General features: G+C 26.6%; 6 protein-coding genes across 6 annotated transcripts; 4 read left to right on the top strand and 2 right to left on the bottom strand.

The window, feature by feature from the left end:
* Positions 1-399: 399 nt before the first annotated feature.
* On the bottom strand, positions 400-1680 carry FG379_002142 (uncharacterized protein; the record flags this gene model as incomplete). Its single annotated transcript, XM_067328011.1, has 1 exon — positions 400-1680. The coding sequence occupies one exon, from the start codon at positions 1678-1680 to the stop codon at positions 400-402; it is 1281 nt and encodes a 426-aa protein (XP_067183550.1).
* Positions 1681-2740: 1060 nt separating this feature from the next.
* Positions 2741-4765, top strand: FG379_002140 (uncharacterized protein; the record flags this gene model as incomplete). Its single annotated transcript, XM_067328009.1, has 1 exon — positions 2741-4765. The coding sequence occupies one exon, from the start codon at positions 2741-2743 to the stop codon at positions 4763-4765; it is 2025 nt and encodes a 674-aa protein (XP_067183548.1).
* A 183-nt stretch (positions 4766-4948) lies between these two features.
* FG379_002139 (uncharacterized protein) lies at positions 4949-5383 on the top strand (the record flags this gene model as incomplete). Its single annotated transcript, XM_067328008.1, has 1 exon — positions 4949-5383. One exon carries the CDS (start codon positions 4949-4951, stop codon positions 5381-5383), a length of 435 nt encoding a protein of 144 aa, XP_067183547.1.
* Positions 5384-6036: 653 nt separating this feature from the next.
* Positions 6037-7314, top strand: FG379_002138 (uncharacterized protein; the record flags this gene model as incomplete). The annotated part of the gene is made up of 1 exon (XM_067328007.1): positions 6037-7314. One exon carries the CDS (start codon positions 6037-6039, stop codon positions 7312-7314), a length of 1278 nt encoding a protein of 425 aa, XP_067183546.1.
* Positions 7315-7427: 113 nt separating this feature from the next.
* Positions 7428-9218, bottom strand: FG379_002137 (uncharacterized protein; the record flags this gene model as incomplete). Its single annotated transcript, XM_067328006.1, has 1 exon — positions 7428-9218. One exon carries the CDS (start codon positions 9216-9218, stop codon positions 7428-7430), a length of 1791 nt encoding a protein of 596 aa, XP_067183545.1.
* An 804-nt stretch (positions 9219-10022) lies between these two features.
* Positions 10023-13121, top strand: FG379_002136 (uncharacterized protein; the record flags this gene model as incomplete). Its single annotated transcript, XM_067328005.1, has 1 exon — positions 10023-13121. The coding sequence occupies one exon, from the start codon at positions 10023-10025 to the stop codon at positions 13119-13121; it is 3099 nt and encodes a 1032-aa protein (XP_067183544.1).
* Between the last annotated feature and the right edge of the window lie 68 nt (positions 13122-13189).

Here is a 13189-nt window from a genome sequence, read left to right as displayed (position 1 = left end):
GCCATAAATAACTATATATTTATTTTAATACCTATATTAGTTATTTATATCTTCTACAAACAAGGTTATGTAGTGATTATAACCTGGTTACTATTAAATTAGAAAAAAAAAGTAAAAATAAAAAAGCGGCTACTTTTTTTTTTTACTATCGACTATTAATACATTAGTATTTATAATATTAATATTATTCTAATATTTTATTAATAACTATACAACTTTTAGTATTAATTAAACCTATAACGTATTTCTTAACAAAGTTTCAGTCTACATAGAATAAATTAAATAAATAAATGTAAAAATAAATATAATTAAATGACGTAAATTTTGTAAAAGAGAATGTTTGTATGTCTTCTTGTAGATAAGTTAATAGTGTTCATTGCTCTATAATACATGAAATTACTATTCGTTATAAAATCCCGAATTAGTTCCAACGTCACTTTCACAAGATGTCCCACTCACCGATTCGTCGGAGGTATTGTCGCTACTTTCAAAGACTTCTCTAGAACTGCTTTCATCACTATAATCACTGCTACCACTAGATCTTCTTGAACCAGATGTTCTAGACTCATTGCTGTATTCTGTTTCCGTTTCAGATTCATATGTGGATTTCGTTTCCACTGTTTTTTCTCTTCCATCTTGGGTTTCGGATAATGTACCGGTATCCCCTTGGAATGAATCATAATCGGATTTTTCCTGTGAGGTTGAATATCCTCTTCTTGTACCATCATTTGAAGTAAATAAACTAGATTCATCAACTGTTTCCGATTCAGTTGAATATATAGTAGCTGAATTATCAAATCCATCGTTAGATTTGTCAATTATCTCACTTTCTTTTTGGTAATAACTTGAAGTTTCTTGAATATTTTCACCTAAATCACTAATTAATATCTTAGATTTACCCTTAGAGTAAAAGTCAAATATTTTTATTTCGCTAGGCTGTTCATCTAATAAATATTTTTGTGTCCTTGAATATGTAAAAAATAATGGCATTTCTGTTGGAATATAAAGGTCAACGCATCTGTGGGTTAATTTAAACCTTTCTGCTTCCACTATTATTGGATTACCATCCTTATCGAAATAATCAGATACTCTGATACCTTCGTGCAATAATTGGTCGTCATCACCTATTAATTCATTTTCTGGACTTTTATTATATTCAAGATCCAGAGCATCATCAAAAAAAATGTTATCTGACAAACTGTCCTTATTTTTTAACAACTGATCAATTTTACTAGAAAATAACTCTTTATCCACTGATTTTTTTTGTAGTTTGTCAAATTGGTTAATGGTTAAGGTTGATAAGGCAATCTCGTTTTTAAAACGTTTAAACAATCTAGATAATTTATTATATACTCTATTCGTTTCAACAAATTCTTTAGACTTCAGTTTTGTTCCACCTGATACACCCTTATGTTTGGATCTTATTTTTTTTTTGCAAGACTTTAAATTATATTTTGTGTTAAAAGATAATACTTTTGTAGCGATAACTTCATCTATCCAACTTTCAAGTTGTATTAATTGACTTTTTGTTAATTTATCATAGTCCTTGCATAGTCTTAATATTCTACTTGTAAACAATATTGTTTCCTCCGCATATATTTTTATAATACTTATTTTTAAGAATATTAAAAATAAATATAGTATAGTTATAATTTTTCTATTTGATTTAGTCTTAACCATTAGAATATATATCGACCACTAGTTATAATATTCATTTGACTTTTATTTGACCCTATTATAATAACTCATGCAGTTGTATTTAATTGTAGCTTAAAATTATCATTATATTGTTTTATTCTACTTGATAGAATTAATTTAGTTATTTACAATCAGTAAATGTTTATTAAACAAAATTATTACAAAATATATAACAAAAGATATCGATTGTAGTAATCAAATAACATATAAATTAACTAAAAGTGATTAGCCTTATTTGTATTCTTATATACATAATTAATTTGTATTCCGTCCTAGAGTTATCATTTCATGGTTTTTTTCACCATTAAGAAAAAATTTTAGATCGATTTGGGCGGCATATATTTACATGAAATGTGATAATAGCCATATCCCACAAATTAATCTTAACTCACATTGTCACAGAATAACCATTAAAGTTAATGTTAAAATAATTAGAATTAGTTTTGATTTAACAAAATATCATGATTTTTTTTAAATTGAGTGCATATAAATTACATTATTGCTTTATTTATTATTGTCTTAAAACTTCTATTGTGAACAACAACGTTAAAAAAGGAACTCATAAAAGCCTATAACAAAAATTCCAATATATTTCAAAATATTTATTTTTCTCTTGCTTATTCTTTTTTAGTGTTTAAATCCAGATATCAAATTGGGTAGTTTAATAGTCTCCTCAAATCTTATAAACACTACTATAAACAAATATTTAATAACAAATTAGTAAAATATATTGCGCGCTAGACTTAAAATCCTGTATAGCACACAAACACACAAATATGCATTAATTGAATTTATATTACAAAAGTAAAAAGGATAAAGAGTTAAGAATGATAGAGATATTATTTAGTGAGAAAGATAAATACAAAAGCTTTGATAATATTTCTAAATGTTTAATTCGTGTAGATATCAAGTAAAACAATTTATTGTTTACCATTATTATTTTCTGTATAAGCCCTTTTAAAAAAATTTAGACCGACAATTGCCATATTTAAGGAAAGCAAAAACTAATTTTAACTTATTTATTAAAATTATAATCTATAAGATGTTACTAGCAAAAGACGTTACTGAGCTTGATGGCTTGTTAGAACTTTATGATTGGATTCAAAATTATGATAAAGAAAAGGTACCTACTAAGAAAAAACTATTTTTAATAGTGAAAAAAAAATTAAATTTATTTCTAATAAACAAGAAAAGCATTTCAACTCCAAAATCTGTTAGAAGTACAAATTATAAGTTAAGAAAAAATGGAAATGAATTTTCTAGTGAGAAATGCGACAGAAATAGTAAAATAGATGTTAATGGTGATAGTAATAATAATATAATTGACTTGAATAATAATCGCTTGAATTTAAATATACGAACAAAATTGAGACCATCAACATATTGTTCAATATATCCTATTTCAACATTTTCAAAAATACATAATATAATAGAAAATAATAGTGCTTACAATAACAATAACAACTCTGAAAATATTGTAATAGAAAAAGTCATTAATCAACGTAAATTAAATGATGATTCCCAATTTAAAAATGAAACAGATTGTGTTAAATATTCAAACGATAATACAACAGAAACAGATTATGATTACGATGATAACAAATATAGTAGTGAATTCTGTAAAGAAAAGACAAATAAATACAGAAAGAAGATAGACATAAAAACACTGAATAGTTTGTTAACTTATCTGGAAGAAATATTAAAAACTAAAAAAAATAAGAAATGTTCATTTGAATTAACAGTTTACAAACAACAATTAAGTAATTTTTGTTTTTTAACATTTTGGAAGAAGATTGAAGAAATATTAAATATTCAACAATCATATGAATTTAACGATGAAACAATTATATGGCAGCAACTAAGAGATGTATTGTTATTAACAGGAATGTCACTAAAATATCCAACATGGTCAGGAGAGCAATTGTCAAATATTATTGCAAGAATAATTCCAAAAAAAGGTCTTAATGTTATTTTTGAAAGTAAAGAATTTTTTGTTAGTGATAGTAATTCAGGCGTAAATATGTTAAACAATGATATGAATGAAATGTATTCAGGTTTAATAAATTTATATTTTACTTTTAATAAACATCCAACCACTACTTTTGATGTAATTACAGTAAGCAAATTGATTCAAGAAAATATAAGAATTTATGTAAATAAAAGTAAAGTTAACATAAAAAATATACTAGATATCTCTGGAAAAGAAGATAACTTTATAGATAACAGCAATATTGTAGTTAGTGACATTGATTCAAGTTACAATACTTCAAATGAATATGAGTACCAAGTAGATGATGATTATGTTAGTTCATTCGAATCCAACGATTATATTTGTAAAAATAAAGAAATAAATGTAGAAAGAGGCGTAAAGTTAGTGAATAACCTAGGTTTATTTGCGAACAAAAATGATATTGAAAGAATCTTTGAAAATAATTATTTGTTCAATAGTTGTAAAGGCAGCACAGCATCAAGTATGAATGAAACAGAATATATTAAGACGAGCGATCATTTTGAATATCAAATATTTGAATCCACAAAAAATATTAGTGAAAATATGATAAATCTTGGTATTTCAAAAAAATTAATTGAGGAAATTATTCTCAATAATTTTTCATCTGAAGGTAATCAACTGGAAAGAAAAGTATTAAAAGATGTATGTGATATAATAGAAGATTCAATTAATAATTCAAATACAATAGTCTCATATGTGAACGAAAACTATATAGACCTTAATAGTAGGAATATGTATAAGACGATTAAGATTCTATTCGCATTGGTTTTATTGGCAATTGGAATTTTTGTATCTACTGATAATAATGAAACTATCTCAAATATATTCAACTATGGAAAGTCAGCTACAATTCAAGCATATAGGGTGCTTACTGATAAAAACGGCAATTATTCATTAACGGATTTATATCAGAATAATATGATAAAATCTACAGATTGTATATTAAAAAAGTGGGATAATATTAATATCGAAGATAATAGTATTTGCAATGCAATAGGAGATATTACTGTGATTGAAAGGTGTTTCACTAATATAGATAAAATGAAATCAATATAATATTGTTCTTATTTTAATGAAGTGCCTATTTTGTGTATTATTTGTCAATGTTTTTTCCTCCCTATTGTTAAACAAGACAAAGAACCGCCATTAAATCGGCTGTCCAAACAATTTTTTTCCCAATTAAACAAATAAATATATATATTAAATTCGGCATTTATTAACACATCTATGTATTGAATAATGATATCAGTTGTTTGCATATCTCTAGTAGATCGAAGTAATCAACCGCTTTTATTTAGATCATTTGAAAATGAATTTCAAGAATCAATGCAATTCTCAATTTATTCTGCACTAGACTTGCTAGAAAGGAAAACAAATGATGATTCAACAGAGGGGTCATTAGATACGTATTTAGGTTACCTTGGTCCTGCAATAAGTTCCAATTATGAATACGAAATATATGGGTTTTTAAGTTTTTCACAAGTCAAAATAATTGCAATTTTGCAAGATCATCCGGAAAATGAAAGTGAATTAAAGGATTTTTTTCAAAATATATACAAACTATATGTTGACACACTATGCAATCCTTTTTTGTTAAGAACAATTGAAACACCAAAATTGTTAGGTAAGATTGACGAATTATTATTTAGGGTTAGGGAACAAAATAAAATATAGAAAGAAATTAGAATATTTAGTTGGCTTATTACTTGAAGTGAATAAGTGGAGCAGATTAATATAGTAGTGCTGAAACAGGCCAACGATAAGTGGGGAGAGTAGGATTTAGAAAAAATCATTTGGTATAATATTTTTTGCTGGCTATAAATATATTCATATACAAATCACGTGCTATTTAGCCAGTTACTGTACTTAATAATTTTTATATTTAATACAAAATTAAAACTATAAGTTTCAGGTAGAATGTATTAAACTTTTTACCGAGAAATTCGTATGTTTCATACTACATTTGTATTTTAATTGTCATTGCACAGATCTACACCAAACAGTACTTTTTATTAATTCCCTATATATTAATTAATGAAATAATCAATTTGTAACATTTACATTTATTTATCTATTTATTTCACTTTATTCATTCTTTTTCCTTTATTTGTTTTCATTAACTTTCATCTTGCTCTTATTCGAGCCCCACAATTCGGCGCTGGGTAAGAATTATGACCATTCAAATGTGAATATTAAGAAAATAATCACAAAAAAGAGTATTATTTTCTTCAAATATACATTAGCATCAAAAAAATTAATTTATATTAGAACTTCATAGTTGCAGATTATCATCAGTTATCTCTATTTATTCACATATTTGATCAGAAATGGAGATACTTAATGAAACAAATTTGAGTGTGGTAACAACTTCTGCATCGAACTCCGAACATGGAACATGTTCTAATTCAAATGAAACAAAAACACAAAAATTAGATAGCAATTGCATTGTTAGCGGTTTTGATTCTAATAAAGAGAATATAAGTGATGGCATTAATGAGTTAAATACTGAATGTATTAATAATATACAATACAATAGTGAATACAATGGTGAAGTTGAAAACAAAATAAGCGAAAGCGAAAATATAAATTTAAATACAGAAAGTTGTTCTGATTTGGGCGATGATAGTGATATAGAGATAATTGAAAACGATGTTAGGGAACAGCTTGCGATGATGGTTCCCGATTTAGATTCTACATTAAAATTAAAACACGATACAGAAAGATTTTATATGACATTGTCAATTGCAGAAGCAGAGTTAGTTTTAGCCAAGTCGACCTCAAAAGTTAACAATTTTAACCAAGAGGAAATTCAAAATAAACATGTTGATACTAATTGTTTAAGTGAAATAAGAGGATATGTAGAGGAGTTATTAGATACTATAAATGAAACAAGAAACACGTCATTTAACATGCAAAAAATAATTGAGGAATGCTATGATATATTGAAAAACAATATTTCTTTTAACGATATAACAACGTTGAATACAATGGATATAGGTGGTATTAACAATATAAATTATATAAATGCTGAAAAATTGAAGGTTTTGTGTGAAATAATTACAGATGAAAATAACTCTTTGAAAAGTAAAATCAAAAATTTAACAACAGAAAAAAACTACGAAGCAGGTGAAAATATAAACTATTTATCTGAATGTAAATCAGATACTTGCATAAATAGTGAATTTTATAATAATGATTATTTAAAAGATAGCATAAATAATATTGACGAATGTTTGAGTGATGACAATTGTGATGGTACTTATTACAATCGTGATAACAAAAATGGGTGGAGATGTATTTTAATGAGATTTTTCGCTTTTGCATGTTTTCTTATAGTGCTCAATCCAGCCGAAATATATAGCGATATAAAGTCTATTAACACAGATTTATCTAATGTTGATATCTCCAATGATGGTATTAAATTTGAAACCATAAACAAGTTAGAAGAGAAAAGTGAGCAAGAATTGATAAATGACTTTCATAACAAACTCAAAAAAATCCAGGAACTTGGCTACTATGATACGGAAAATGGATTTACATTATGTTCAATTATATCAGAATTTGATATATTTAACAGTTGTTTTACTAAAATTAGGTTATCTTAATTTATATTTAGAGTAGATAAACAAATATATAATAAACGAATAAATATTAATATATAAATTATTAAATTTTGTGTTTCAACTCCTTATTGAACAAATATAAAATTACAAATCTATTATGAATTAATAATAAACAAATAGCCACGTTTTTTTCGTGATGCTTCTTCGTAGTAGTTAATTAATAACTCTTCAGTTATTCCATTTGATTTACTTGGAAATATAATTGTCAGATTGTTTGGGTTGTTAAAGGGGAATTCATTATTCTCTTTAATATGATAATGTACAATCCAATTTATGGACGAAAATAAGAACATCGTATCAACTGAGCTATTATTGTCATTAAAAATATCAAAAGATTTGCAAATATTTGCCTTATCTACTGTAATAATATTGTTATTTGACTTTTCTCCAAATTTATTACGAATAAGATTTTTTATTTCATTAACTATACTTTCATTTTCTAATCCGAACAATACGTTTTTAAAATAATGATCATTTTTTGAGATGACATTGTTACATATACAATACGATAGTATATTATCAATTGTACTCAAATCATAATTTACTTTGTGAATGTAATTATATTTTAAATTATTAGATAATATAATTTTGAAAAAACAATTTTTGAAAATAATATTATTTCCTACAAGTACAGAGTATGAACATTTTTCAATTTTAGTATTAAAATCGCCATATATACCTATTAATCTATCATAACCATCTAATATTGGATACCCTGATAAATTTTTAATAGGATATTTTTTGAAATTAGCCCATATTTTAAATTCTCGTTCATATTTTATTACACCAGATAAGTATATATCACCACTTTCGAAATTTAGTACTTTAACTGCAACGCCTTCATTAGCAATTGTTAAATTATGCTTAGAGTTTGGTGAATAAAAATACCATTCTCTAAATAATTTAGTAAATGGTTTATTCTTGATTCCAGCCAAAACATCTGCGTAATCGTTTTGTTTATAAATGTCTGTCTTAATCATATTAGTATCAGGATCTATAAATTTTGATGAAATATAACAAACTGATTTATATTTAAAAAATGTACCAATTTTATTATTATTTTTATATATATTAAATAGTTCTAATTCATATTTAGGATATTCAGTTTTATTTAAATACATATAATTTTGTTCATAATTCACTTCCCTTGTAATCAAAGTACTATTACCTTCCCAAATATATTTTTCACCCAGTAATACATATTGAACACCTTCTATTGTCCTTAGATTATCATAAATAGAGACTAATTCGCCATTTGAATTAAAAATAGGAAGACCAATAAAATTCCTATGTCCAGACGAAATAGGAAAATAAGAGTAGTAGATTGGATCTTTAAATATACATTTTCCTTTTACTGTTTGGGTATATGGATTGACTAGATACAAATCATCGCCATCATGTGGTTTTGCTAAGTCAGATGGTACTTTGCTTGATGAAAGAAAACAAAAACCTATTTGATAAAGCTTAATTTCATTATTATCAATTACTATTTTACTTTTTATTGAAAAATGACTATTACTGAAATAATATACATTGTTATATTCAAATCCAAATCCTAATCTTACAAACTTATTATTTACTTGAAAGAACCGATATCCATATTTGCTTCTCGGCTCAAAATTAATTTCATTAACATCATAATATGGATACATATCTAATCTTCTATTAATTCTTGGACTAAAAAAAAAATGAAATATTAAAACTAACATTTTAAAAATTAAACTTAAGATAAAAGTTAAAACATTTACTGGGTTAATGAATTTCATTATTATACATTGTTTACACTCATTATCACGGCTTATGTCTTTATTTGATATAAAATTATTTTCTCTATTTTCTTTCAATCTATTTACTATTTTGTTTTCATCATTACTTTTAATAGTCATTTTTTAGTATAAATATGACAGAATTTATTATTTTTTATTAGTTAGACTTGATAGTCTGTTATATTGTTACAAGTAATACTGAATAATATCTGTTTTTGCTCAATGAAAAAAAAAATAAATAAAACTGCAAAGTTAAAAAGGTGGCTTGGAATCTAAATAAAGATTATTCCCGCTACAAAATTTTAACCATAAAATCAGTTTCGATTTATTATTTATTGAAGGTGAATAGCAAAAAAATATCACAATAAGTAATAGGCACACAAAGTGAATCGTATTAAATAATAAAAATAGTGATAGTATATACAAGATAATGAATATACTTTCACTCATTTAACCCCATGACCTAATTGATGTTTATTGAAATCTCTACACACAAATTTGTTTGTTAAAAATTAAAAAATCTTATACACATATAGAATAGCTCACTATTTGTAATGATTATAAACCTGTATTACATTTATTATTTGTATTCTTTTTCTACTACTCAAACCCAAAAGACCCAAGTTTATTTAAAAAAGGCGGTTTGTGTGTCTTGTCTTGACATAGGTACCTAAATAATTAAGATACTAGTCATAAAGAATAATAATATAAAATAGATATGTATTGCAATAATAAAAATAATTTACTGTATATATTTTTTAATATTAAAACGTATTAATATAAATACGAGTGTTAAATGTTAAGTTATAATGAGGTGAAGGTTTTTTTTTTTTTTTTAATGAAATTGTTTTGAATTACTCGCACAACAATATAGTTATAAATATTTACTAAATAAGAACATTTGAATATTAAGAGGAATAAAATATGGGGACCGGCATACTATTGATTTTAATATCTATTTTTAATTTAAAAGTGGCATTTTCACTTGATTGTACGAATCTTAATACCTTGAGTGATTATTTGACAAATAGGGGTGGCTCATTTCAATCATCGAAATGTTTATCTATAGTATTAGCAGACCCAACAGATCCAGAATTTTTTAAGTCGCCGTCATGTGATGCTTTGGTAGTAGATTCAACGGACTCGAATTATAATAATATTCTTAAAACAGCAGGAGTGACATGTCCCGTATTGTCACCAACATTCCCAGTAATATTTAAGATGAACCAAGTTCAGAATTACAAAAGATTTATTGAAAGTATTTACTGTGTTGAAGCAAGTTTTCCACCATCAACATTATTTAAGGGTATATTAGATGCTGCATTTAGGGATTCATTAGACACATTACTATTACCGGTAATACCATCGGATACAGGAAACTTTTCATCTAGAGTTTCCGTTATGGCAGCCGAAGTTAGAACTTGGTTAATGGCAAAATACGGAAATAATTTATCATGTCCATTTCAGATAGTTATACCTGTATCTGGAAATTCAAATTATAATGCAGTATTGGATGGTTTCTCACTGGCATTTTCAAGAGATCAAAACACTTATAAAAATTCAATTAGGGATGACACATTGGGAAATATCGGTAGATCACCACCACAAGTACCACCTAGGCCTAAACAACTACGACAAGTACCACTTATTTCTAAAAAACCACCACCAGTGCCACCTAGAATTAAATATAAAATACCTGATTCACCAACAGTACCATTACTAAGAGATTTCAATCAATATGATGGTGTTGCATGTCCAACAATGAAGAATTTACATACATTATTGACGGAATTAAAAGATCCATATCTAAGCAAATATACAGCAGTTACAACTCAGGTATCAATTGCATCTACTGATTTTTCATTTGGTTTATTTTCATGTGATATGATTGTAATGGATAGTGATTCGTATAACTTTATTGATATTATGAATGAAATGAGATTACCACCAAATCTATACAGAAAAGAATCAGGAGTGACTATAAGGTCCCCAAAGTTCATTCAAAATGAACACGAGTGGTTTTCATCATTATCTAAAGTAGTGTATATGAGTTTAACTGAAGCATTAGAAGAAGTAAACGACTATGCGTCATTACTGGCATTGATTAAAGAGGCATACACAAATATATTAAGTTATGCAGATAGAAACAAATTAACGGAGTTATTAATATTGCCATTTGGATTATGGTCAAATGATTCGAATTTTTCAGATAAAATACTTTCAGTTTGTATAGATTCTTTAGGCGAGGCTTTAAATGAATTTTTGGTCACAAATGATAGTGTTCATGTAACTATTATTGTTAATAGCATAGAATTACAGGCTGTGTTAATAGATCAAATTAAGCCATTCTTCATGACAGTACAGGCATCTAGTAGTTTGCTAAAACCACAAAGATATCATGTTTATTCACTATTAAGACCAAGAACTCATTATCCAAGTGAAACTAGGACAGGAAGTGGTACTGTAGTTGTTACACCTTCTCCATATACATTTACTTATGATAATGATTGCATGGCATCAACTCCATTATCAGATTTAATTCTATCAATGTTTAACGGAAGAGTATCTAGTTTAAGTACATCTAGAAACTTTTCTCTAATATTAACTGATCAACCGCCAGTTGTATATGGATGTGGTTGTTTAGTTGTAGATGTTTCAGTTCGTGAACAAGTTAATTTGGCATTGAAACTAGGTGTTAGTGAGAAAGAATGTACATCAGTTGGAAGCTCTGAAATTAAGGTTTTTACTTCAAAGCCAAACCAATATCTTACAAGTCCATATCTATTTACAGTTACAAGAGTATATTGTTTAAATACAACAAAATTCTTGTATAATTCAAGAATTGAATCCACTAAAGTATTATATGAGAAAATTTTAGCTTCTGCTAAATTTAGATGTTCTACTATATTAACACCTTTATTATCGACAAGTATGGATACAAGTGAACACAGAAATAAAGAATATATATTACAAGCAGCAATAACTATGGATGCATTTTACTTAACTAGTCCACAAAAAAATTCAATTCATGTCACATTTTATACACATGAGTCCTCCTTATTTTTCCTTGCACTTGAATTATTTGCTACATACTATTTGGAGTATTCAAGTTGTGGTGGTGTAACATCTTCAATTAAAGAAATTGATAAAAACTGGATGGATTTACGTAGAATTATTGGTTATGGAGCTATTCCTGAATTCGTTACTCCTATGAAGAAAACCTCATTAATTAAAACTTTGAAGAAAAAGTTAACCAGAAGAAGTTCTACTACTACTACCACTACTGCTACACCGGTTAAAGTTCCACCGCAAAGACCACCATTACCTAAATTTACAGGAAATGGAAATGCGGATAGGCCTGCTCCTGTTAAAATTGGAATGCCGCAACATTTCTATAATATGAATACTAATGACTTTATCTCTGCTATTTCACATTATGACTGTTCAAAACTTTACAGTATGAACTATTGGATAAATACAGTTACGTCGTTTTATTCAAGTAAATATATTGAAGTCTCGAGACAAATTTATCTTGCGAATTCTGGTCTTATCCCAGGACCTGAAAATTGTGATGTTGCTGTTGTAGATGCTGGTTATACTGGGATAAATGCTGTGTTTAGAAGTATTGGACAATCTTATCCATCTTTAAATAGTTGTGTTACAGTACTTGCGAATCAGAGATATTCTACGGATAGCATACCAATGACAAGAACATTACAAAGACTATTTGTTGTTAATGTCAATTCAAAATCACTAAAGGATGTTTATGAAGAAATATTTGAGAAAGCTGTTGCAAATAGAGAAAAACATATTTATATTCCCTTATTCGATTTTTCTTATAACTATAACATATCGGTTAACCGTGCAACATTGTTAGTTAAGGAGTTTTTGACTTCTTTATTGTATGTTTTAAACAGATACAATAGCCTATTAAAGGTTATAGTTTATGAAGAGAATACACTAGCAGCGTTACATGCATTTGATGTCATGTTGAGAGTCCTTTCTGGTAGAGAAGGACTTTAATTCAAAATTAACTTTTTAACTTTTTGGATCATTAATTATAAAGTTGCTTACAACGAAAAAGAACTTTA

The sequence above is a fragment of the Cryptosporidium bovis genome (genome assembly GCF_009768925.1).
Source record: "Cryptosporidium bovis isolate 45015 chromosome Unknown contig_3, whole genome shotgun sequence".
NCBI lineage: Eukaryota > Apicomplexa > Conoidasida > Eucoccidiorida > Cryptosporidiidae > Cryptosporidium > Cryptosporidium bovis.
Note: the sequence above shows the minus strand (reverse complement) of the source record. Positions and strands in the feature narration are given on the sequence as shown.